This window comes from Pleuronectes platessa, chromosome 4 (genome assembly GCF_947347685.1).
Source record: "Pleuronectes platessa chromosome 4, fPlePla1.1, whole genome shotgun sequence".
Lineage (NCBI taxonomy): Eukaryota > Metazoa > Chordata > Actinopteri > Pleuronectiformes > Pleuronectidae > Pleuronectes > Pleuronectes platessa.
Window position 1 is genome coordinate 3,698,106 of NC_070629.1, and position 27,223 is coordinate 3,725,328.

Here is a 27,223-nt window from a genome sequence, read left to right on the forward strand (position 1 = left end):
ACATTAAATTAATAATTGAAGTGGAGAAGTACAGTGAGTTGTATGATCCTCGGAACATGTTGTATAAAGACAACACCAAAAAAGACAAATGTTGGGACGCTGTTGCAGTGAATGTTCGAGCAACAAGTAAGTATATGCTTGAAAAAAATGATTAAATGCCGTTTTTATTGCAGGCTGATAACAGCAAAAGTATGTGATATTCTTAGTGCTGCCCGGAGCTTCGGCATCGCTACCGTGTCCGGTGTGAACCCAGCGTGAACCCGGCGTTAGTCTCCGATGACAGTAGATTAGAACTTTTGTTTTTTGTATTTTGGCTATGACAACAACATAACAATATTAATATTAATTTTCCTTTTTTTCTCCATAAATATTAAATAATTTTAAGACCAAAATTAGTCAGGTTTGAAATTATGATCTTAATGTTTATTTATAAGATAAAGTAACTGTCACCCTACACATCCGAGGCTCCAATCACAATTCACTTGCCCCCACCTCTGGTCCCAACTTTCACTTGAGGTTGAGTTTATCCTTGATTTTTGAGAATTGAGAGAAAAATCTTCCCAAAAGGTCCTAAATCCATCTTTAGTTATTACTATTTAGTTTTATTGAACTATTGACTAATCTAATCTAAATAGAGAGTGAAGGGATACTTACAACGTACAATCAGTGTTAGCTACTGTACGTGCAGAGGCCTCATTTATGTGAATGTACAAGTTGTGTTTGCATCAGTACAGTGCTTCACTTCGTCTCTCTCTGTCAGTGTTGTCTCCCAGTTGGGGGTTCTCTAAATCCGTGGATGACTCTGTTACTGTGTGAGTAATAAATCAAACTGCAGAAAACAATTAGCCAGACCATTTTCTGCATCTGCACCATCCCTTTGCCAAGTTTATTTTTTCAAACCAGTCATTAAAAATAAACCAATATACAAAAGTGAAAACATAACTTCTATAATAATAATATAAAATGTTTTAAATAAAGTTTAGTGAGACAGAGACAGAGCAACTTGGGACTTTTTAAGATACACACACACACACACACACACACACACAAATACACACACACACACACACACACACACACACACACACAAACACACACACACACACACACACACACACACACACTCCTGTATATGCAACCCAGTCTCATCAGAAAACGTTCAATGGCAACGTTGGTCCACTTGGAACGACGTTACCATCTCACAATCTGGCCTCTCAGATTGTGAGATGGTAACATTTAGTCCTCCCATTGTTTTGCATTGGCGTGTTCTCACGTCACGTGACTCTCAAGCTCCCGTCTGCGGAGAGGAAAACATGGCGGAGATTCCTTGTTTTTTCAGATAAAAATATAATTTTGTAACTTAGTTTGGGCATAAAAATACATTCTGACACCATTTCTAGCGAGAAATGTGCTCTTTGCTTCCACAGTCTTCAGCCAGTTCGTGCTTATGATAAATATTTTAATAGTTATCACGCATGTTTTTATCGTTGCTATGACGGTTGCCATGCCACCACGGCGCAGCGTGGTGTTTAAATCACCGTCCCTGCGTGGTGTCCTTCAGTGATCGTGAATGTTATTCATGTTATATAATAGTAATATTTGAGGCTAGATTACATCTCTAATGAGAAGGAACCTGCGAGTCTGTTCATACCGAGGCCGGCCCGAGTGCGCGACCGGACCGAGTGCGCGAGCGGACATGACGTGTGGCTGTCGTAAAAACCCTATTTGTAAACAACCAGTCCTTTAACTCAGCGCTGCGTCATAAACACGGCGCGCTTGGAAGACCACGATGTCATCTTCCTTCTGTCAGGTAAGTAGTTTATTGTTTTTAAAGATCGTTACGATCTAGGTTTACAGTCCGAGTGCGGAGAGAGTCCGTCAATCCACACTATGGACGCTGTTCATCAGCTAATACGCCATTGTTAGCCACATGCTACAGCCCACCGTAGCCTGTGCTACCTGGGAGGTGAATACATGGTTGTTGAAACCAGTTCAAGACGCTTAGCTCATCATTGAGGGACGCTACAATATAAATATAAACATGAATTTGATTTATGAATGCTTTAGATTAATAAGGAGTGTATTTCTCTACTATTACTCCACAATATCAGGTCAATTTGGTTTAATGTATAGTATGCACTATGACAATAATGTTTCCATGTTATGGAGTTGCGATTCATTTTATAAAACAATTGCTATGTTCTGTTTTTTAATCAAGGAGGATCCCAGTGAAGCTACAGGAGTTTCATTAACGTCAACAACTTGGACCGAACAGTTTGTTTTGCTTGATGAAGAGCAGGAAGGGCAGCCTGGAGAGAAAGAGAAGCCGGGTTGAGCCCACTACCATCATCCACGTACCACGAGGAAGATGAGGGAGAGAAATGATCCTACCATTAAAGAGGTACTTTTAAGTTACATACCAGAAACACCATTTTATATAATGTGCTAAATATACATTTTTATTACATCCCCAAAGTACGCTTGCTGAAATACAAGTTAATATCACACTGAAAGAATTTTGATCAATCATGCTTCCCTGCTGTGATTGTTTAACTGGGAAAACAACTTTTTCCACAGGAAGGATAGTAAATTTAAGGAATACATGTGCAAAGTTTTCCTCTATTTTGTATAATGATGACCCCCATCAAACATAATGTTAGCAATATTTACACCTTTTAATTTATACTGTTTATTTCTGTCTACATGTGTGAATTTGCCTTCATTAGTTTCAGAAAAGAGCGATGATGTATCGGTCAGTGGGCGGCAGCACGAGACTCCGCAAACTAGTCTGTAAGCAAAGCAGACGAAGGCATCGAGGTTGCGGCCTGCCATCATTGTTATTTTTGCTTAAGGGACTGAATATGTTTCATGCAGGAATATTAGCATTTCCCTTATATCTACCAAAACTGCTTGTTTCACAGACTGCAGTTTTGTTTTGATCCGATGTGGTGTGCAAATACAACCGTATCTGCAATGGGTTGTGGGGCATTAACATTTGTAACTCTAATTTTGTTTTGACAGACTGTGAAAAGAAGTCTGTCAACTGTTCGACTGTTCGAAGCCCGTTCGAATCAGTGACGGCCGAGCACGTCACTGATTCAGGAAAGGGTTCGCGGGTTTGGTGTGCGATTCAAAATAAAAGGGGCCGCGAAACGCAATTGATCCCCCCCCACACTACTTGTCTTGGGACTTTATTGTGCGTTTGCTTGCAATATATTCTGAGTATTGGAGGGAGAAAAGGAATTTATTTGCTAACTTGTACAAACTTGCGGTATCTTTTCTTTGTACCCCAACCTTATCTGTGCGCTGTGAAATGATCGTTTCTAAAGCAGGCGAAATTATTTCAAAAAAAATTAATCCGCCTGAAACCCAGCACTGTTGAGAAGCTGTTGTTTTTAAATAAAAATAAATTAACTGTTATCCATTTTGTACGTGTACGTGTATTGGCATCACAAACATCATTAATTCGTTTATTCAATTCAAAGCTTCACACACCAAAGCCATGGTTTCAGTATAATTACATTACATTTAATGTCCACTTGATGGCGCAGTAGAGCAAATGAAGCACCATGAAGCTTCGGCCCATGAGCGAACCAATTGGATGGAAAGCTTCAAAGCTTCATGAAGCTTCATCTCGCCATCACTACAATAAACTACTTACCTGACAGAAGGAAGATGACATCGTGGTCTTCCAAGCGCTCCGTGTTTATGACGTAGCGCTGAGTTAAAGGACTGGTTGTTTACAAATAGGGTTTTTACGACAGCCACACGTCATGTCCGCTCGCGCACTCGGTCCGGTCGCGCGGTCGGGCCGGCCTCGGTATGAACAGACTCGCAGGTTCCTTCTCATTAGAGATGTAATCTAGCCTCAAATATTACTATTATATAACATGAATAACATTCACGATCACTGAAGGACACCACGCAGGGACGGTGATTTAAACACCACGCTGCGCCGTGGTGGCATGGCAACCATCATAGCAACGATAAAAACATGCGTGATAACTATTAAAATATTTATCATAAGCACGAACTGGCTGAAGACTGTGGAAGCAAAGAGCACATTTCTTGCTAGAAATGGTGTCAGAATGTATTTTTATGCCCAAACTAAGTTACAAAATTATATTTTTATCTGAAAAAACAAGGAATCTCCGCCATGTTTTCCTCTCCGCAGACGGGAGCTTGAGAGTCACGTGACGTGAGAACACGCCAATGCAAAACAATGGGAGGACTAAATGTTACCATCTCACAATCTGAGAGGCCAGATTGTGAGATGGTAACGTCGGTCCAAGTGGACCAACGTTGCCATTGAACGTTTTCTGATGAGACTGGGTTGGTATGTGATGATCCTCAGACCTGAAACACGAAACTACAACGTTCAGATTTATTGCCTGATTTTATCGATTTACTCATTCAGCAGGGTTCCTACATGAGAGCTCTGTGAAAATGAAATAAATACGGTAATATAGACTGGAGGAAAAGTGAATTATCCATTCTAAACATCAGCACAAAAATAATAAAGCTAATGCTCCCAGCAAAACACACAGGGAAATGGAAAGTGACAAAAACACTTTGGAGGAATTGGATTATAGACTACAGTATAACAAGAGCAGTTACGGGGCTGAAGAGCCAACATCCGATGACATTAGGAAACAAAAACATTTATAGATCAAATAAATTGTCATCAAGCACGATTGTTTTGTTCTTAAATCTTAGTAATAACGTCTCCTTCCTAATATAATTCTGTTGATTCTGTTCATACTCTGACAAAACAGGTTTTGATGATCACACATACAGTGCCTTGCATAAGTATTCACCCCCCTTGGACTTTTTCCCATTATGTACTGTTACTAACTGGAATTCAAATAGACTTAAATAAACTTTTTCCCGTTTGATCAACAAAACATGCATAGTACTTTGGAGGTGCAAAATAAATTTTATTGTGACACAAACAATAATGAGAACAAAAAAGTTGACCTCTGTTGGGTGCATAAGTATTCACCCCCCTGTGTCAATACTTGGTAGAACCCCCTTTCGCTGCAATTAGAGCTGCAAGTCTTTTGGGGTATGTCTCTACCAGCTTTGCACATCTAGAGATGGAAAGGTTTGTCCATTCTTCTTGGCAAAAAAGATGAAGCTCAGTCAGATTGGATGGAGACCGTCTGTGAACCGCAATCTTCAAGTCTTGCCATAGATTCTCTATTGGATTGAGGTCTGGGCTTTGACTGGGCCATTTTAAGACATTAACATTCTTTAATCCAAACCATTCCTTTGTAGCTCTGGCTGTATGTTTAGGGTCATTGTCCTGCTGGAAGATGAACCTCCGCCCCAGTCTCAAGTCTTTTGCAGACTGCATCAGATTTTCTTCAAGGATTTCCCTGTATTTGGCTCCATCCATCTTTCCCTCTATTCTGACCAGTTTCCCTGTACCTGCTGAAGAGAAGCATCCCCACAGCATGATGCTACCACCACCATGTTTCACTGTTGGGATGGTGTGCTCAGGGTGATGGGCAGTGTTGGGTTTTCGCCACACATAGCGTTTTGCATTGAGGCCAAAAAGTTCAATTTTGGTCTCATCTGACCAGAGCACCTTCTTCCACATGTTTGCTGTGTCTCCCTAATGGCTTCTGGCAAACTCCAAACGGGATTTTTTATGGATCCCTTTCAACAATGGCTTTCTTCTTGCCACTCTTCCATAAAGGCCAGATTGGTGGAGTAGACGACTAATAGTTGTCCTGTGGACAGATTCTCCCACCTCAGCTGTGGATCTCTGCAACTCCTCCAGAGTAACCATGGGCCTCCTGGTTGCTTCTCTGATTAATTTTCTCCTTGTCCGACTCTTCAGTTTTGGTGGACAGCCTCCTCTTGGTAGGTTTGCGGTTGTACCATATTCTTTCCATTTTCTTATTATGGATTTTATGGTGCTCAGAGAGATGTTCAAAGCTCTGGATATTTTTTTATAACCTAACCCTGCTTCATATTTCTCCACAACTTTATCCCTGACCTGTTTGGTGAGCTCCTTGGTCTTCATGATGCTGTTTGTTCAGTAATGATCTCCAACAAACTCTGAGTCCGTCACAGAACAGGTGTATTTATACTGAGATTAAATTGCAGACAGGTGGACCCTATTTACTAATTATGTGACTTGCAAATGTGACTTGTGAATGCAATTGGTCGCACCAGATCTTTGTTAGGGGTTTCACAGTAAAGGGGGTGAATACATATGCACTCAACACTTTTCAGATTTTTATTTGTAAATAATTGTGAAATCCATGTAATATTTCCCCCCACTTCCAAATGATGCACTATTTTGTGTTGGTCCATTACATAAACTCACGATGAAATACATTTTAATCTGTGGTTATACCATGACAAAATGTAGAAAAGTCCAAAGGGGGTGAATACTTATGCAAGGCACTGTATGTGAGGCAGCACAAACACCTCTGACTTGCCAACACATGTTTACTATTTATGCCAATACCATCTGTGTTCATCTTGTTTGGAATGTAAAGAAACAAGGCCTTGACCAAGCATCTTTGAATCAACCCTGAATCATTGAAATCCTTTCAAATCTTCATACACCACTTAAATAATCACTTGGCCACAGACTGCAGGCTTTACTGCAACCATAAGAGTATTGATGTCAGTATAGTAAATTACAACCACTTGACATCCATCAATAACAATCCATAAGGTTTTTATCTTCTTTATCATAACTTTAAAGTTGGAATTTAGTTTACTTAAAACCAGTCAGTGTTTTTCCTTGACATTATCTGTACACCATCCCTCTCTATAAACTGTGGGGTAACACCATTGGATTGTCCTATGTTGGTTTGGATTATTTTTGCACTGATGTTAGTTGCTTGGGGTTTTTCTTTGTACAGCTGAAGCCCATGTTGTTACCTTCATAGAATAACCTAAAAATGGCTGCATGCGACCTACCTTTTTAGAACACTCAGCATTTATGAGGGGCCATTTAGGGGTTCAGTATTTTGCCAACGACACTTAGGCATGCAGAGAAAGAGTGGGATTCGAACCGGCAACCTTCTTGTTGCAGAGCACCCGCTCAATCCCCTAGGCCATGCTCCCAAGTTGTCTGGTGTCGTCCAACTCACCAGACATATGCCGCACCACACAAGCTCCCGAGAGGCTACACACACGGACACACACAGACACACACATTGACAACTCAAATATAGAGACAATATGTTGACCTCAAAATCGAATAAAATGTTTAAGATAAGATAAACATTATTGATCCACACACGGGGGGAATTCAGCTGCAGACCGGTCAACAAGAGAATAATAAATATCACGGCAATAGAACGAAAATAAGAAATTTATAAAAAAATGCGTATGGAAACATAATATGCACCTTTCACTGTAGTGGTTTGTCTGGAAATGTTATAAAGTAAAGACCTGTAGCAGAGGATGACGCACAAGCCAGTAGAAAAAAGCGAGACCCTAAGCGTCCGGAGGAAACCTTGTTACGAGTTTTACTTCCTCTAGATAGTCAAGTTTGATCGTCTTCTCGGCGCTCCGCCATGGCCGTGACCGACTCTGGAGGGGCCCATCTGAGGACCTCACTAAACCATCCAATGGGGAGGAGCGATGTGTGTACAAAGGGCAAGGACTTATCAACGCGAGCACATGCCCCATCCATTCATTCCCTTTAGAACAGGGGTAGGCAACCTTTACTATCGAAAGAGCCATTTTGCCCCCTCTTCCCTCAAATTAAATCTGTCTGGAGCCGCAAACCATATTTTATAACACAGGTTATAAAGTTATATATATAGTTATACAATATATATAAAACTATAGTTTGTTGAATTTATTAAATTATAGAACGAAAATAAAAAATACTGTTTACATTTAACTGCTATTTTTACCTGTTACAAAAAAGGAAAACACCAAACTCTTATGAAGAGGAGAACATAATACATGTGGAGGCCTACTTTGAAATAAATGAAACACTGAACTTTGCTATTTTTGCTCATCTCCAGCTTGGTACTTTTCAGCAGATGCTGTGTGCTTGCTCTGGAAATGTCTTTAGTGCAGTGAAAGCAAATTAATCTGTCCGCGAAGAATTAAACTCTCTATTTACCTTCAAGACTTTTCTTTTTGAGGATTTGTCCCTGGTTAGTTTACCGAGGCCGGGGGTCGGGGCCCTGGCTCTGCGCCCCGGCTCTGCACCACGCCCAATTTCTACTATAAATGATCGATGCAAAGCACGTCACGAATATTAAATTATGAAGCTGACCAATGGGTTTCCACCGTGAGTCCTGACGGAGGCACGGCATCAAGCGATGTGAAGAGGAAGTGAAACTTTCTGACACTGACATCGACAGCGGCTCTGCGCCCCGGCTCTGCGCCCCGGGTCTGGGGCCCAGAGCAGAGCAGAGCTTTTCGCGGCGCTTCTATCTCCGCTGCGTCCCGGGGTTAGAGGATGATGGTGTGACGTTACTGTATTGTTTTACATTGCATGTGTCACGTCATGATAAATCAGTCTCTTTTGCCGCCCTCTCGGCATTTTGCGCCCAAAAATATTCCCAAATCACAATTTCAAAATATCATAATGTTAGTATAACACCCATATCAAGCCATTGTTCAACACCATTACTGAGGAACATATGTGGAGATTCTGAGCATATGTCCTGTAACTTGTAATTCCCCTTGAGGGTTTAAAGTTTGTAACTCTATAATTCTACAGTGACAGCTGGTTGGAATGTGATAGCACGTTTCTTATATAAAAAAGAGGATTTCAGGGAAACAAAACAACATATTTACAACAGGTTTGGTTTTGAGTCGAGTACATATGTAAATGGAATTGGATTGCATTTACTTTATTTTGCCATCCACCCATTCACAGACATCTATACAGTGCTTATGTGCAGCACTGATGGCACAGGTGTTTGGGGCAATTTGGAGTTCAGCATAGGGTCAAAGTGCTGAACAACTGCTCAATGGATGGCCTGCTCTACCCCCTGAGTCACTACTACCCCCTGAGCCACCACCCCTACCTACAAGTCTGGGCTGTGCAGAAAAAGAAACTTTAGACAATGTTATTGTCACCCACCAACAATTTCTGTGTATATCACATTTGGTCTCTGAGGAAAGCTGTAACTTCTTTAGTCATTCTGTGATGACTGATTAATAATTCTTCTTAAATATTCAATATTTCTTACCTTTATTTGTAAATTTCCTCATGTTTTGAAGCAGTAGAACATGTATCACATGTTTAAGGCAATTTAGTGCCCCTTTTCTTTAATCAATACTCATCCAGCATTGAAAATCAGACACTCACACATGGGCACTGTGGCAATTTTTTAAATTTCTGTATAAGACAGGGGATTAGAAAGTGAAAAATGCATAGAATCGATTCAAAAGGAAGCGTTAGTAATGTATTATATCACTTCATTTGTTTGCTTTTTAAATAACTATATTTGTATTTACCTTGATTCATTCTAATTCTCATTTGCCATATATGAAACAAAAAGTAACTTTGTAAGTAAGTAACTTTGACTTAAGCATAAATAATATGGCACAGAGATTAAATCATGATCCCACCTTAATTTAACTTTGTTAAGCTGGAACAGACATTTTCTCTGATCCTACACTTTCAGTCCTACTTTCAACATCTCAAAAATATATAAACCTGAAATCCCACATTGTGGCTGTAAGCCTCCGCCAATCAGTGCAGTTTCTATCTACATAGTTTTTCTTCTTAGATTCATATAAGCCCACTGTGACTTAGACCTTTGACTACCCAAACCTAATCAGTTAAGCCACGTGTCTAAGTGAACATGTATAGGATGGCATGAATAGGTTATGTGTTCAGTGGGGCTGATGTGATGTGAGTACTCACATACAGTATAACTATATCTGTTCATTGGGGTCGACTCTGTGTTACGTCAATAATAATAATGTCAATAGTGATGAAAAACCTTGATTGTAATTGATTGTTATTAATTTCATTTTATCACAAAAAACGAATAGCACCTACATTTATAAATGTGATCTGACAAGGGTAAATGGTAGATATTAACCCTGTATGCTGTCGTTAATGCTTGTTAATGGGATAAAGTAAACATCTGTTAAGTACTTTTATATAAATTGTTACGGATGTCTTGATTTCAAAGCCAAAGAATGCTTGGGTCCACCCAGGCGCGGCGCGTCCCATTGGGCAAGTCGGGCAGTTGCCCAGGGCCTCGGCCACCAGGGGGCCTCGTCATATTTATGATTTTTTTCTTTATTTTTCAAATAAATCACTCCTCGTGTCCTCCTTCATTCAATATGAACCCAATAGCAAGACAGGCTTCATCGTACTTTCTTTTCAACTTGGTTTTTGAACACTGTGTCTTGTTTGTCACTGACCGGCTGCTTAACAGGAACGAGCTCTGATCTCACTCTGTGTCTCTGAGCGAATGTGAGAGGGCGGAGCCCAGGGGCCTGTTTGTGTGTGATGTCTGGGGACACACACGCACACACTCGCCCGCACAACACCGTACAGCAGACCTGGGCATTGTACGGCCCCCGGGCCGCATCCGGCCCTTTGGCTGTCTGTGACCGGCGCGCGTGAGGTCAACGGAATATTAGGAATCACATGTAAATAAGTGAAACAGACGTCAATCAAACTATTGTCTCACTCATTTGTGTAATTCAAGGTTTACTGTATGCTTTGAAATTCTCATTGTTAGCTTAAATACTACATTTAGTCTCTTTTGCATGTATACACTGAGATCTCACAAAATGTTTGGTCATGGAAAGTTGGTTTAAAGATATGGAAAGTCATGGAAAAGTCATGGAAATCCATGGGTTAAAAATGTGTATGAACCCTGTGTATTATACATCAGGAGGTGTTGTGTAAGTCAGTGCTAAAAATGAATCATGTTACTGATGTTGTAACTAAATTAGCTAACTTTATCAGGGCAGGAGCTGAATCACAGACAGTGTGTTGCACTGTTGGAGGAGCATGAGACTGAACATGGGGACATAGGCTACCACACAGCTGTCAGGTGGCTCAGTCTGGACAAAATGCTTAAAACTGTATGGGACCTGAGAGCAGAGATTCAAGAGTTTTGTGAAAAGAAAGGCAAGGACAGCCCAGAGCTCTCAGATGCAGACTGGATGGAAGATGAGGTAAATAGAGAGTTTAATTCTGCGTGGACAGATTAATTTGCTTTCACTGCCAACGATGCAACGATGCAGGTGTATGACAATTCACCATACATTGTCATACACCTGTATGCTTGATATGTGGTGAGGAATTAGCAAACAATATGAAATGTCATGTTGAAAGACATTTCCAGAGCGAGCACACAGCATCTGCTGAAAAGTACCAAGCTGGAGATGAGTTCTGTGTTTCATTTAATTCAAAGTAGGCCTACACATGTATTATGTTCTCCTCTTCATAAGAGTTTGGTGTTTTCCTTTTTTGTAACAGGTTAAAATAGCAGTTAAACAGTTTTTTTATTGTCGTTCTATAATTTAATAAATGCAACAAACTATAGTTTTTATATATATTGTATAACTATATAACTTTATAACCTGTGTTATCAAATATTTGTTTGGCTCCAGGCAGATTTAATTTGGGGGAAGAGGGGGCAAAATGTCTCTTTCGATAGTAAAGGTTGACTACCCCTGGGTTAGTATGACACAAACACTAACTCACTCACTCACATGTCTCCCTTTCTCACACACTTATTTAATCACTTTCTCTCTCTTTCTCTTTCTCTCTCTCTCTCACACACATACACACACACATAGTCAAAATAGATTTTTTTTTTTTTGGGGGGGGGGGGGCCTCAAAATTGTTCTTTGCCCAGGGCCTCCAATTAGCCAGAACCGCCCCTGGGTCCACCAGACCAACAAAAACATGAACACCGCCCAAGGTTACAGGGCTTTCTCTACTTGTATTTGTTTGTTACTTCCAGTGAGTGAATGGTAGTTTGATGTAGCACAGTGGTAACCTGGATATGGTCCACTGAAAACACAGTCTTCTATCTCCTGTTATAAATAAAGGTGTGTATTTTCAGCCTGGTGTGAGTGCAGTTGGGATTTCCCTTCACACCTTTGCTTGGTCTTGTGACGTTTTCCATCGGGTCCTATGAATATTGGTAAAAAAAGAAGAGAGATTTTTGTGTTTGTTTATTGATTTAATTTGAGTTTTCTAACTCGGCCTGTTTGACTCGGACACGGACTAGAAACGCGATAGGGATTTGGAACCTTTTCCGGGTTGTTGTTTCTGACGGAGCCTTTTCGAGGCTGCAACACAGGAAGTGTGTCTTGACAGAGTGAGCCATGGATATATAAATCTATGGAGCGAGCAGGCTAATGTGTTGCAGTGTTTAGAGGCAAGCTACTGTGTTCACGTCCCACATTCATACACCAGAGCTCCGTTCATACCAAAGGGGGAACAGCCATGATTAAACCGACGATGTTCTCCGGGCTGCCGGAGCTCGGCATCTCTAACGGAGAAGATCTGAAAGAAACTCTCACCAACTGCACTGAGCCTCTGAAAGCCATTGACCAGTTCCAGGTAACATTCAGTTGGTTCGCCCATCAGCCCGAGCTGCTAATAACAAAGCCATGTTTTCTAAAGCGTGTTGTTTTGCACAGTGAGTGAAGAACTGTAGGTGCACTGCGTAGTTTTAGTTAGCTACGCTTCCCTGCTAACGTAAGCTCGTGTCATCACTGCTGCAATGGAAGACCAGCTGAGGATGTGGATGTTGCTTCAACGTGCAATAAGTTAACCCCAGTATGTGAGGAATATGAAGTCACTGTGAGTGATGATGGAAATCAAGATCTAACGAGTCAGTATTTTTTCGCAGCAGGGATGTAGTGTCCTCTTATGAAAATAATAATACTCTTTATCTATGTAGCACCTTTCAAAACACCGTCACAAGATGCATTACAATTTCAAAAGGACAAATTCAAGGCAAACAATTGAAAGCAATTTTGAGATCCCTCAACATTACAGTGTCAATTAAAAAAGCAAATGTTGCAAATGAGGAAAGAGTAAAACCAGATCAAACAAACCATTGTAAAATGATTCAAATAGTCTATATGATCAGAACTAGGAGAAAGTACACATACACAATTGTGTCTATATTGGAGGTTTAAAAGAGGAAAAGTAGTTTGCTCAACTCCTCAGGGAAGTTTGTTCTAATTATGTTTATTGAATAGTGCTTTAAACCGTTACTCTTCACAAGGGGGTATGTTTACTTTGTTTTGTATTTACGGTCAAATTAAAGTGTTAATATTGATTTTAATAAATACCATTTTGTCATAAAAACAATATTTTCAACCTGTTTGAGCCGGTTGATATCTGATTTATGATATAACAGTTCAGCTGCTGACAGGCTCCATTCTTTCTGCTGTGAGGGGGTAGATGGAACGATGAAATGGTTTGAGTTAAGGAAGAGATTTATCTCTGCTCTTATTCAAAACCTTAATGTTAAGTTTTAAAATAAGTTCAAAAAGTCAGATGAGTCAAAGAAGCACTTCTTATCTAAAGTGCTTGTTACCTTTTTATACATCCAATGTGCTTAAAGATTTCAATGGTGTGTTAGATGTTGAAACTGAATCTGGAGCTAAAGACTAATGAGTTTCTGATGAATTACATGTCTGTAGATGGAAAATGGCATCCTGCTGCCAACTCTCCAGTCTGCTCTTCCCTTCCTTGACCTCCATGGAACACCTCGGCTGGAGTTCCACCAGTCTGTCTTTGATGAGCTCCGTGACAAGCTGATGGAGCGAGTCGCCACCATTGCAGAGGGCAAGGACGAGGACAGGTGTGTCATCCGTTGTTTTTAACTGTGTATAATATTCTCTGAAGGAACCAGCCTAGGTGCGATTGTGCTTTATTTTTTAAACTGCTTACAGATACAGGAAGCTTGAAGAGCTGCTTGAGAAGAGCTTTCCACTCGTCAAAATGCCGTCCATTCAGCCAGTGGTAATGCAGGTGCTGAAGCATCTACCCAAGGCAAGTGTTCTTTTTTACCTGTTGAAGACTAACATTTAATCAGTATTCACAGTGTCTGTGTTAACATTCATTCAGACTGACACTGGATAAACTTTGACCTGCATCACTGCAAATGCAGGGTTTTAGTTGTGGTTCAGATTAACTGAAGAAAAAAAAAGCATCAATTTTGAATGATGGGACTTAATGCATCTTGAGTCAAAGCAATGAAGTGATCCACAGCTTCTTAGACTGACTGTGAAGTGTTTAATCGAAAGTGAACGATTGACAAACTGGAATGGCACTCAGTCGATCTTGGTCTCTGTCAAGGTCCAACAGTCATTGATATGAGATTGTGTACTTACACAGACTCATGTCTTTGTTCTGCTTGACTTTCACACCACAAACCAACATTGCTACAGTGATTGGTCTCTTTTTTTAGGTGGAAGCAAACACAACACGTAGGGTGTAAAAACATCCCTAATTTTGAATAATGAATAAGGCTAATGCATGACACAGTTAAACTATTAATATCCCATCAGGGACTGTAAAGTTGACTTTGAATAAAGTTGCTAAGAGAAGAGCTGTATTTATCCTATGATGAAACATTGATATGCTGATGGCTTTGCTCTATCCCAGAAGTACAAGGCCTCCAGACACAATGTATTAGAGCCCCCTGAATGGTTTGAGTATGAAAATTATCTGCTATGACTTTCATATTCACTTAATTTCATCCTGACAGCAACACATAAGAGACTTGTTGGACAGCGCTCCCCTGTCCCCTAATCAAATCTTAAATAAAAAGTCCGGAAATCTCATCATGACTAAGGATGTGATGGTACAGATTTTCTTCTCACTGCAGTGATTAAAAAAATGTATTCATATTCTAATCACAACCACGTTATGCATTTTGGGGCAATCCAAGTTGCAGATGATTGAGGGCAAGTCAAGAGGATATTGTTAAATCAAACTAAGGATAATAGATGTTGGAGAACTGAGCTTCATCCTGACCATATACTCCATCATGCAGGTGCCAGAGAAGAAGCTGAAGATGGTCATGGCTGACAAGGAGCTGTACAAGGTGTGTGCTGTGGAGGTGAAAAGGCAGATCTGGCAGGACAACCAGGCTCTGTTTGGAGATGAGGTCTCGCCCCTCCTTAAGCAGTACATCGTGGAAAAGGAGGCAGCTCTGTTCAGCAGCGACCTCTCCATTCTGCATAACTTCTTCAGCCCCTCTCCCAAAGCACGACGCCAAGGCGAGGTAAGTGGCACTCATCAGGTTTCTCACACAGACCAACCAAAAAGAAGGTTTCCCAGTGTGCTGCTGTTAACTGTTCAGTGTTCTGTGCACTGAAGGTGGTCCTAAAGCTGACTCAGATGATAGGAAAAAACGTGAAGTTGTACGACATGGTGCTGCAGTTTTTACGAACCCTCTTCCTGCGAACGAGAAACGTCCACTACTGCACACTGAGAGCAGAGCTGCTCATGTCTCTTCATGACCTGGACATCAGTGAGATCTGTTCTGTGGACCCCTGCCATAAGGTAAGGACACAGTGATAGTGCATCAGTTAACATTGTGCTACTGAACATTCCCAAACCCTGGGTTTTCAATGTGTTCGCTTTGTGTTTCTGTTGTGACAGTTCACTTGGTGTTTAGACGCCTGCATCCGTGAAAAGTTTGTGGATGGCAAACGAGCCAGAGAGCTGCAAGGTTTCCTGGATGGAGTGAAGAAGGGGCAGGAGCAAGTTCTCGGGTAACACAATGGGATGGCTTGAAGGGATAGTACACAATAATTAACTCGTTATCTACCCACCACTATGCCGATGGAGGGGTGGGTGAAGTGTTTGAGTCCACAAAATACTTTTGGAGTCTCAGTGGTAAACAGAGTTGTAGCAGAATCCAATACAATTGAAGTAAATGGTGACTCCTTCAGATGTAATAAAACAATAGTAAAAAACATAAGATGCTTCAATACTGCTTGTGTGGTGTCATCCAAATGTACGTGAGCCCTGACATTCAAATTCGAGTGATACCCTTTTCAGAGCCGTGTTCACGTTTTTTTTTCCTTTAAGTAAACAGCTGTTTATCTCTGTTGGGTGCATGAATATAAAATCTTTGTGTGTTCCAGGGACCTGTCCATGATCCTGTGTGACCCGTTTGCCTGTAACACCCTGAGCCTGAGTATCATGAGGAACCTGCAAGAGCTGCTAAGTCAGGAAGCTCTACCCAGGGTGAGGGGACACAAATGACATGATACACAAACATGCCTGTGGTGTCTTGATATTCTGCTGATTGACAGCTGGGGGGCACTGTTGTAGTGAGAAACTTAGTGAGCCTTTGAGAAGGCAAAGAAGAGGAAAAAGACCAGAAGCATGCCAGCTTTGATGTAAACAATGCAGTTTTTAAAACACTGAAAAATTTGTTTGCTAAGAAGGAAATTCATTCATCATGTTTGTTGGACTTCAGAAACAAATATAGCGTGTTTTGCTAGTAACACTTAATGCAAACATTGTGTTAATGGATTATCTCTTTTTCAAATCACAACACATGATCTACTTTTTCAATGTATCAGCAGACACTTAGGCCATTGTATGTATGTCTGTGAGCAGGACAGTTCAGACCTAATGCTGCTGCTGAGGATGCTGTCGCTGGGTCAAGGAGCGTGGGACATGATTGACAGCCAGGTGTTTAAAGAGCCTCGTCTGGTACGTACAGCGTCACCTGGATGAATCTGTGCATCAATTCATAAAGTCTCATTAAGTTCTCTTTTCACTGCTAAATTGTTCTGTATGTAGGTTCAAAAGATCATTGTGTTAAACCCTGCTTTAGTTGTTGGTGATCATTTGCCTTCCTGTGCACCCACCCTCAGGATTTGGAGGTGGTGACCCGCTTCCTGCCTGCTATGATGTCAGTAGTTGTTGACGATCACACATTCATTGTAGACCAGAAGCTTCCCAGTGAGGAGAAGAGCTCACTGTCGTACCCAACCGCCCTGCCGGACGCCTTCAACAGGTAAAACACTGCAGGTGGAAGCAGGGGGATGTATGTTGTGTGAATAGTGGGTGTGCCCATTAACCACAGTTCTACTTTACATCGACATCACTCTCAACAAGACAAAACCATTAATGGGTTCAATGAGATATATACACTAAAATGTAAAATGCCAATAAGGTGACTTAATGTATAGTGTTTTTGGTCTGTCTGCCAAGAGCCCCCAAATTTTTTTTCACAGTATACATTCATTACGATAGTCAGAACACCATCCGAAAAACTCTCATGCTCCATTTTAAAGTCTAAGCTGTTTAATATGTTAAAAGTCTGGATTAAAGTCTATATAGGTATGGTACTATTATTTTATTAGTACTATAAGAACTATTTATAGTAGTAGTAGAACCATTTTGGTAATAGAAACATATTGAAGTAATTCTCTTCTACCAGCTTCAGACATTTTCCTCTTTTTTTCCTCTATATCTTCTACCTATATATAAACCCTGATTGAGCTTCGGCCATTATCTGAACTTTTCCAGTTTTAGATAATATATTAAATTGACTAATCCAAAAAATTTGAAGACTAATGAACCTTTTCAGCACCAGTTTGTCTTGTTTTTTTGTCTAATGCATATTTGGATTTCACATTTCTCCTCCAATAACCAGAACCTTTCGATGGCAAAGAAACATAATATGAATAGTTGCGTTAAAAATTTATGATGGATTAAGTTGATTAGAATTAAGGTTTGCCTGGATAATCCAGCTGTTGGAAAAAGTGAGAAAGAACATTTATAACAGTTGTGTGAAGATCAGTGAAACCTGATAGCTTTTATGTGCAACTGGTAGCAACTACTGTCCACAGCATCACAACTATTAACATTAATAAGCTCTTACTTTCACTCAAGTCAAACCATGTCTCTAATCTTTCTGATGTTACTGTGGTCAATTTATTTATAAAAGCGTCCTGAACAATAAACAAAGTATAACATAAACGTGAAGAACATCATGTTCAGATCAACAGAACAACGTGAAATGAGGGGTTATAACCAAGAGTCAGGCTGTTTGCTGATGAATGCTGACATGAAATCTTTTATTTTACAGAATAAACTATGCAGAAAAGATGTGCATTTGTGTTTACATTTTACATAAAGTAAATTTTTCTTATATACAGCTAAATATACAGCAAAAACCTCAACATTTCTTTGTCATGTGGATTTGATAATAACTTTTTTAATGTGTATACTGTCCGAGTTTTTTACACCCTAATATCATTTTCCTGTTGAACGATTCCTGAGTGCTCCTGTGATTTGAACTCCTGTTGTCTCTGTTCTCCTCAGGTATCTGCAGGAGAACAGAGTGGCCTGTGAAATGGGTCTCTACTATGTGCTCCACATTGCCAAACTGAGGAACAAGAACGCCTTACAGAGGTTACTGCCTGCTCTGGGTCAGTGTCACTCTCCCTCTGAGACTTTTGAGTTCACGACCCTGCCCCATTTAGTCTTTTACAAAATGTTGTTAGACATCTTATTTTATTGACCAAACAATTCTGATATGGCAGTTTCAGTTTTTTTAATCGTCATGTTTAAAATGAATAAGAAAGAAATTCTAACATTAAATCCAAATTAGCAGCAAGACGCAACTTTAGATTATTAAATTAAATTTGAGATGGTAAACATCCAAATGAGAACCTCCGGACTTTCTCTGGATTTTCTCCGGCCAAGCGACTGTAAAAACTCCAGAGAATGTCTGGATAAGCCTAAGTGAGAACACACCATGAGATCCCCCACAGGATTCACCTCAAGCGAGTTAATGTGCTGTGTTGTTCATATATGAAAGGGAAACTCTGGAGAAAGTTCGGACCCAATCATGCCAAAATCCTCTGGAGTTCATGTCTGAAAACTGCTTATAGCTGATCAGAAGCTACACATGACAGTGTGTGAATCTTGTGTGGAAGCCACGGAATTTGAATCATGGATCAGTTCATTTGTTGATTTGTCATTATCACATTTCATTTAGTTTTATCGCATATTTCCTTTTATCAAAGTTGGAATAGAGATCTCTTTCTGCTGATACCTCCTTTGCTAAAAGAACAGCAAGTTCACTCATTTAATAATTAATCCAGAAAAAGACATAAAATACATTTGAAGAGCGTTGTACAAGCAGTGTTGAAATAAGAGCTGGATCTCTGCTGTTAATCCACAGTGGAGACTTACAATGACATGGCCTTTGGGGACATCTTCCTGCACCTGCTGACCGGACACCTCACCCTGCTCTCTGATGAGTTTGGTACAGAAGAGTTCTGTTCAGTTGTGTTTGATGGGTTCCTCCTCACTTCTTTCTCCAGGTGGGTTGAACATTGATTCTGAGATATAATTGCCTGGACATAGACGGCGTTCTGATTTGGTAATAACATCTGTCCTGAATGTGTCTGATCACTCAAGCCACATGCAGAAGCATGTGGCCACATTCTTTTGCGAATGCAAATGCATCCTGGGCCACTTGCGAAAGACCACCTACTAGGCTGACGTCTTTCTGTCCTGCTACAGTTTCACAATGAACTGAAAATATTTTTAATAGTCTCAGTGCCAAAACATTGATTTGTTTGTGGCCACGCCCACAATATCAACGCTGACTACATATGATTAAATAATGACTGATACTTTTCCTAAATTGGTAAAAATCTTTCTTCCTAGCACAACTGCAAGTTGTTCATTGAGTCTCTTGTGACTCCTCTCTCTCTTAACTGTTCTCACTCGTGTTGACACACACACACACACACACGGACATCAGATACATCTGTAAACTCCAGTTAAAAACAATAACATAATTTGACATAATGACCACAAATAAATGACAGTGGTGATTATTTGAATTTAAAGCTGGGACGTGAGATCTGATCACAAGTGGTCACACTAAAGACACATATTAAACACTGTCCACTTGTAGGCTGATCTCTCTGGACGTATGTTTATGCCAGGTCTTAACAGGGCAGGTGCATTCTACTTTATGAAGGTCAACGCAAACTGGATAACTGACACAGAGAGGATTAAACAGACTGGTAATAAATAGCCTCACCACTCCTGGGCAGCCCTCAGCATGACTCCTCTTTGTTTTTTGCGGAATATTTTGCAGTAAAGAGAATGTCCACAGACACAACCTTCGAATGTTGCTGCACCTACAGCAGAAGATGCTGCCGTCATACATGGAAACCTTGATGAAAACTCTTGAACCTCCGAAACAGGTGAGCTTTGTTTCTTCTTCAGCGTGTGCTTTGAAAAGGACGGGAGCTGTAGTGCAGTGTCTACTATGTGTATGGCACCTTCTTTTTTTTTTATCCTTCAGTTTCTTTCAGTTTTGTGCTTGTCACATGTCAGAAATATCACCAACACACACCCACTCTTGCTGAAACTCCAGATCATCTCCTGCTGTGTTCTCACATGGGCTCTTTCTGACATTATCCCAAGTTCTTGCTAGGGCACTGGAAGAAACTCTAGATCAGTGGCCAACCCGTCAATCGCGATCTACCGGTCGATCTCACTTCTTCATGTCGATCCCCGAACTCTCTGTACTCACTGGCTGAAGTCGCGCCGCAGATCAGCTGTGTGTCCATTGTTTCACACGTGATGTGTGAGTTGCAGTTTATCTACTGCATTTCCTGCAATAACATGTTGCTTTATGTACTAAAGTCAGGATTCTACGGTATGAAGATCTTTCGGTCGGTCAATAACAATTAAATCCCTGTTCGAACAAATTAGTGGATTTAGAAGGTGAAACGCTGGCGTGCTATTACTTTGAAATGGGTTTGGAAAGTGTTCTAAATACATTTGTGTAATAGACAGATAAACATTATGGTTCACAGCAGAATAAACAGAGAAGATGATCTTTCACCTGAGTTTTAATGTTTATCTGATGAATTTATGTCATGCCATATTCAAATCAAAGCCTATATGTAAAAACATTGTGCTGCAGTAGCAGCTCCTCTGCAGAACATGTTGTGGAACTGAGAAGCTACATATTGTGCATTGTAAATATGAATTGATATTAATTTAATTATTGTGCTTTGAATAGAAGAAGTTGCACAACTGCCCTTCTTTGTGTATATTTATTACTTGTACATTCAGCCTTTAACAGAAATTGCAAAAATAATAAGTATGACCCTCCTAAGTGGGTTTCTTGGAAGATATCAGGGTGGTAGATCTCGGCTTACGAATTAAAAAGTGAACTTGGGCTCAAAAAGGTTGGTGACCACTGCTCTAGATAATGTTTGCAGGACATTTGCGTTCTCACATACTACCCCTCCAGATAATTTAGGAGATTATCGGGAGTACAGAGCATGTCTGAAAGCAGTTATAATGACACAGGCCCGTTTTATTCCGATCACATTTCAGATTTTTAACAGAGCAGATGTTCATATGAGATGAAGCATGCATATGTACTGATACCATGTGTTGCTATGCCTGGTAACTACAGTGCAGCGAGCCAGTGAAGGAGCTTTACACCCAGCTGATGGAGAAGTTGGAGGCCCAGAAGAAGAGCCCTCCACCACCAGAAGAAGCCCCATCCCTGGATCTAGGGCTGCACCCGGTGACTGTCCCCACCACGGCCTCCACACCGACCGCGCCTCTCTGAGACGCAGCAGAAATGGAAAGGAAAACAGAATAGTTAACCCGTGACTGTCTGTGAACACAGAGGGCTGGAGTATGAGTCTCCTTAAAGACTGGACATTTTACATTATTGTCTGTTGTACAACTTTTTTTTCATGGAGGTTTAGTTTCTTTAGATGTTTGTCTCAGAGAGGGTTTTCCTGACAGTGTTTTCCTCTATTTTTCATCAGGGGGGGTCTTACTTCTCTAAACTGTGTGCTCTTGCATTATTGTCCAAATACACTGTATTTTCATATGTAACTGTCCTATCAGTATGTTACCTTTTGAATTGCGTCAGTAGTGCAAGAATGGTGTAAATAAATGATTCTTAGTAACACACAGTAGTTATGTTGTGTTTCAGCCGAACTGACAAGATGCAATGGCACTTTAATGCAACACCTCTGGCCACATTCAGTCTCATTAGAAGTACGTGGATGAGGAAGTGTGCAAAGACCGCAGTAAGTGACAGCCCTGACAGCCACAGATCCCGCTGATAGTAAGAAACTGGGCTTTCGCAACACTCAGAAAAGACTCATCTCCTTTTAGTTTGTCTCATCAACAACATTATAACATGATAAAGAAGGGAAAGGGCAGTATTGGCTGTAGTATTCGATAGGCTCTGAGTCTAAATGATAGTGTATATTTGAATTACAGGAAACTTAAGTTGGGGTTTGCACGTTTTGCTTCAGTCATATCGCTACTATGTCTCATAGGTAAATTTTTCAGATGCTTAACAATATTAAGAGCAGGAAGGGATTTTTATGCAAAGAGTGACAAGAAAACATGATCACAATGAGTGTAAAAAGGTGCTGTTTAAGCAAGCCATGTAATGTAACACAATCTAAGCTACACAAAGTAAAGGCTTAAATGGGTGATTAATTGTGTCAAACTAACTCTGCATCAAATGACTGAATCCTATTTTAACTGCCTCTTTTCAATCCACGTCCTGTGATGTGATCCATAGTCCTGAATCCTCCTACTCTGTTCTTTTTTATTTTAAATACCTTTCAAGTTAGATTTTCCCATCTGTTTTACACTTTTTATTTAACTTCATGGTAATTTGCCTCCATGAAGATTCATAGGCTGATTCCAATTTAGAGGTTTTTCTTTTTCTCCAAACTAAACACATATTTAAAAAATAATATATCTTAGAACAGTCCCCAGCAGCCCCCTTATGAATCAACATTTAAATTCACTAGATGTGGTATGGGGGAAAATGTTGAAAAAATTGCAACTAACACCAACTGCCTGACTGACTTTGTGAAAGCTCAAAATATTGTCTTATACTTTAGCAGTTTCTATTCGCTTGCTGAGTAGTTCAGGTCTGTCACTTGTTGGTGAAGGGGAACTCCCATCACTTTTACACTCGTTTTTTACAACTCAGCCTGTAAAAACAGGTTAACTTGTGTATGTGGTTAGTAGCTCTTGAGGATTAATTACCTACCCTAATTACCCTTTAATCAGATTGATTCCACATAATATTGGAAATGTTTTTCTGCTCTCCACAGTTGTAAAGAGTGATTATGTGAGCGACTAACTAACCTTTCTGTTAACTCCAACCAGTCGGACCATTCTCGCTCATCAACACTCAACTGCTGTTCACTGGATGTTCTTCTGTTATTGGCTCCATTTTGGGTAAAAAGTCTGAAGAGTGTTGGGTTTGACAATCTCAGCAGGTCAACATTTTAAGAAACACTCAAACCAACAATAATGTCACAGTCACTGAGTTCATATGTTTTCATTATCCTGATGTTGGCTGTCAACATTAACTGTGGTTCCTGATAGGTATCTGCAGGATGTTGGATTGAAATTCACCCCAATGACACAGCTTTAGGGCAAATGATTTCGGTCCTATTCTTCAGAAGAAACAGTGACGTCCGTTGCTCTGATTGGGCAACTCCACGCCTGGCAGCTTCACCAAGGAAGTGTCATAAGAGGAGCAGTTAGTGTGGTACTAGACTCAAAGTAGTGAAGACAACTCCAACTCTCGTAAGTTTTTTTAACTTCTTAACTGTCCATTAGCAGCTGCTGATTACATTACATTATATTATTGAGCTGACGCTTTTATCCAAAGTGACTTACAATAAGTGCATTCAACCCAGAACAACAAGAATCAAGAAAGTACAATTCCTTCAAAAAAGCTAAACTACAAAGTGCTATAAGTAAGTGCCATTTAAGTGCTACTAAATTGTTAGTTTAAAATTTGTATTCAAGGTATAGTCGGAAGAGGTGTGTTTTTAGTTTGCGGATGAAGATGTATAGACTTTCTGATGTCATTGTGGAGCTGATTGTATTGTAAACTGATATTTAACCTGTTGTGATAATTACTAGGTTAAAAACCATTAACTCAGTTCTAACAGATGAAACACAAATAAGGGGGTGGGGGGGGTGGGGGGGAGGGGGGGGGGGGGGGAGTGTTTAAGTCCAAAAAACTCCTTTGGAGTCTCAGGGGTAAACAGTGTTGGAGCCAAATCCTAAACAATTGAGGTCAATGATGTCTCCTTCTTCAAGCGTAGAAAAAAAGAAGTGTTCAGAGCTACATTTGATTTACTGAAGAGAAGTATTGTGTTGCCAAACCTCACTTTGGGGGAGCGCTTCAACTGAAAATGCATATGCATGTGCATTTATAGACATATTAAACACATGCTGCCTGTTAAGGGAGTATACTTCTCAGTTCCTTATCACACCCAAGAGCAGGAAATGTTTTTTTCTGCATGAGAAGACTGCCCACAACCACGATCCACTCTATCTTATCTATACTATCTAAGATAGTCTAATATGTCCAACTAACTCACTGGGGCAAATTGAAGAGAACAGAAACATGAGATAAATCCATGAGGGTGAAAAAACTTAAAGGGGAGAATGGGGAGCACAGATACAGTGTAAATAAAAGGGGTCAATGAGTGTTAAATTCATATGTTATATATTAGCCTAGGTGCAGGCAATCAAAGGAGCAGGAAAACTACACAAAGACTTGAGAGACACAAAAAAAAATTAAAAATAAATCAAAGACAAATCCAAACATACAAGACAGGGTCCAAACCCAATAAAATTCTGAGTCTGTAATTCATAACTCCAAAAGTTCAACACAGGACAGAATCCTGACAGTATCATTTTTATTTGTGTCCATCTCAAGCATACGTTACATTGTTACTGTTTTTGATCTAGTAAGAAATAAATGCTTGTGCAATAAATAATACGGAGGTGCACTGTTCTGTTATCCTCCCACAGAAACAGAAGAAGATGCTGCCCAAAAACAACAGTAATGGTTCTGGACCATGTGAGGATGGGAAACAGCCCATGTCCCTCATCGTCCTCCTGTGCCTTGTCTTCTTCTTGGGCTTCCTCCTCAACGCCTTCAGCCTCTGGGTCTTCTGGTTCCGGATGCCCCGCTGGACCTCTGGAACCACACTGCAGTTCCACTTGGCCCTCAGCGACGCCATCGCGTTCCCAGTCATTCCAATGATGGCGGTATACTTCGTCATTGACAACAATTGGACCTTCGGACGGGCTCTGTGCCATGTCAACGTCGCTCTGCTCAGTGCACATTTCTACGGCAGTACCATATTCCTCACTCTCATCAGTATCCATCGGTACACAGTTGTGGTGCACTTCAGCAAAGGCTCATGTATGAAACGAAAGCCGTTTGTCAAGAAGCTGTGTGCAGGAGTTTGGTTTGTGATGCTGATCCAGGCTCTGGTCTATGCTCTTGTGCTTCATCCTAGCACAGAAAACGGAAACAGTCAGTGTCTCTCCATCCATCAGAGGAACCTGACCAACACCTACTTTGTCATTAACTTTTTCCTGTTCATCTGTGGGTTCTTTCTCCCTTTCGTTGTGTCTGTTGTGTGCTACACCCTTCTGGCAGACTCCTTAACCCGCCTCAACACAAGCACAGCTCAAGGTCTGAAGGTCAAGGTGAAATCTCAGAGGATGATAGGCATGTGTCTGGTGATATTCGGGCTGTGTTTCCTGCCTCTGCACGTGATACGAACTGTGGGAGTGGTACTTACGAAATACTACCCGCTCAAATGCCACATTCTCCTGCATATTGAGAAGGCGTATTATTCCTGCTGGATCCTAGCAGGAGTGAACAGCTGCCTGGATCCATTGTTGTACTGTTTTGGTTCTCAAAACTTTCGAGACATATTTAAGTCCCTCAAAATTGTGCAGGGAGATGCTCCAAACAGGAGTGATTCAGAAATGTCTGCGAATCAGTAGCATGGAGTCAGGAATTATTGGATACTACCAATAGGAGGGGGCCAAGATTTAGTGTTGGTGGAAAGAACAGGTCCAGATCAAGTAAGTGAGGGTGAACCATCTACCTCCTAATTTCACAAACGTCTGTATGAGGAACGCACAAAATTCTTCTTATAGACTTCTCACATGGCATGTGTGTTGTAAATTGCCGGCGAAAGGGAAGTGCTGTTTTGGGTTTGATTTGGACACGTGATACGTTCAATAATAATAAACATTTGGATAAACAACTGTCTAGCGCTCAGTGGCGGGTGGAGCAATCAAGTGGCAACCTACCATGACGTCATCCACTGGTTTTGAACTGCCATTCAGAAACCGAGTGTTTCGATATTTGATCAGTGCCATATTGCCATTTTGTATTTTGTCTGTTGTTTTTCAGTTTCACATAGCATGGGTTTTACACTGCTGAGGTGAGCACTGTACTGTCATAGTCCTTTTTAACAATGAGCCCTTTTCCATTGCTCCAGGTTATAGCACTATGTTACTTTAAGTCAATGCAGCAGTGTCCCCCCAGAATCTAATGTGATGTATCTTGCAATACAGTGTACAAAGGAAATATTAGTGGCTGTTTAGTTTGCAGGGTTTGTAGTCTCCCAGAACTCATACCGCCCATTAAGTTTATTTTAGTTTAGTGGATTAGCATGCTAATATTTCCTCATTTGGACTTGAAACCAGATGCAGACTTACGTAAGTGTATTGGCAAGTTCTCCTTTCTTCTTAAATGCCTGGTTATGACATTCTTGTTCTTAATTATTTGATTTCCTTCTACTGTGGTAAGGTTTAAGTACCAGAATTTAAATAACAAATCTACACTGTAAGTCATAATCTGTATTATAAGAATTTCCCATAGAAATGATGAAGCAATAGAGGGGATCGTGGCCACTAAATCCCAATTATTTTACGTACTGGAAAAACCTAAAAACTAGAAGTGAATCTTTTTTTATAGATGTTGACATATTGATATATTGGATGAGCTGCTTCATTGAAAGATCCTAAATCTTTTTGTGATTTCACTGTTTCTTAGGCCTACATATTTTTTAACTCACGTATTTACTTTGTCACATTCAATAAAAAATTGTTACAGAATAGATACAAGAGTCCTATGATGCATAATTTGCAACACAGAGCTCATACATACTCTAAACACTCATACTGATGCAGTAGCTCCTACATGCCGATTGAGCATTTATTCCATATCCTTGATATCAAGTTTCATTCCCCTCCACTAGTTCGGTCATTGTCAGCAATAGTTGGACATTTGGTCGCACTAGTTCAGCATCTTACTGAACTAGTTGAACAAAAAATCTTACTAGTCATACTTTTTCAGCAACTAGTGGCACTTTTGTTCAACTAGTTACAACAGAAACCTTACTA

General features: G+C 40.4%; 2 protein-coding genes and 1 long non-coding RNA gene across 4 annotated transcripts; all 3 read left to right on the forward strand.

Annotated features, from left to right (window-relative positions):
- The first annotated feature begins 1,690 nt into the window (after positions 1 to 1,690).
- Positions 1,691 to 3,033, forward strand: LOC128438747 (uncharacterized). Its single transcript, XR_008338384.1, has 3 exons — positions 1,691 to 1,810; positions 2,219 to 2,401; positions 3,022 to 3,033. It is a non-coding gene; the product is annotated as an uncharacterized LOC128438747 (long non-coding RNA).
- A 9,201-nt stretch (positions 3,034 to 12,234) lies between these two features.
- Positions 12,235 to 21,929, forward strand: nelfb (negative elongation factor complex member B). The gene is made up of 13 exons (XM_053420985.1): positions 12,235 to 12,538; positions 13,633 to 13,793; positions 13,885 to 13,984; positions 14,991 to 15,221; positions 15,317 to 15,502; positions 15,602 to 15,714; positions 16,090 to 16,192; positions 16,571 to 16,666; positions 16,831 to 16,973; positions 18,287 to 18,393; positions 19,152 to 19,293; positions 20,082 to 20,190; positions 21,420 to 21,929. The coding sequence occupies exons 1-13, from the start codon at positions 12,422 to 12,424 to the stop codon at positions 21,576 to 21,578; spliced, it is 1,767 nt and encodes a 588-aa protein (XP_053276960.1). The 5' UTR covers positions 12,235 to 12,421; the 3' UTR covers positions 21,579 to 21,929.
- Positions 21,930 to 23,433: 1,504 nt separating this feature from the next.
- Positions 23,434 to 26,944, forward strand: LOC128438415 (P2Y purinoceptor 4). 2 transcript variants are annotated; one of them, XM_053420988.1, is made up of 3 exons: positions 23,507 to 23,581; positions 23,695 to 23,754; positions 24,824 to 26,944. In XM_053420988.1, the coding sequence occupies exon 3, from the start codon at positions 24,836 to 24,838 to the stop codon at positions 25,811 to 25,813; it is 978 nt and encodes a 325-aa protein (XP_053276963.1). In that variant the 5' UTR covers positions 23,507 to 23,581; positions 23,695 to 23,754; positions 24,824 to 24,835; the 3' UTR covers positions 25,814 to 26,944. The 2 variants fall into 2 exon arrangements, with proteins under 2 accessions (XP_053276962.1, XP_053276963.1); XM_053420987.1 differs by lacking the exon at positions 23,695 to 23,754 and having other exon boundaries at positions 23,434 to 23,581.
- Positions 26,945 to 27,223: the final 279 nt, after the last annotated feature.

Excerpts from the sequence above, each read along its gene's own strand:
- nelfb (XM_053420985.1), top strand. The coding sequence starts at position 12,422 with ATGATTAAACCGACGATGTTCTCCGGGCTGCCGGAGCTCGGCATCTCT. Across the intron at positions 15,503-15,601 it reads CTGTGGACCCCTGCCATAAG|TTCACTTGGTGTTTAGACGC; the intron begins GTAAGGACACAG and ends CTGTTGTGACAG. Across the intron at positions 15,715-16,089 it reads GGGCAGGAGCAAGTTCTCGG|GGACCTGTCCATGATCCTGT; the intron begins GTAACACAATGG and ends TGTGTGTTCCAG.
- LOC128438415 (XM_053420987.1), top strand. The coding sequence starts at position 24,836 with ATGCTGCCCAAAAACAACAGTAATGGTTCTGGACCATGTGAGGATGGG.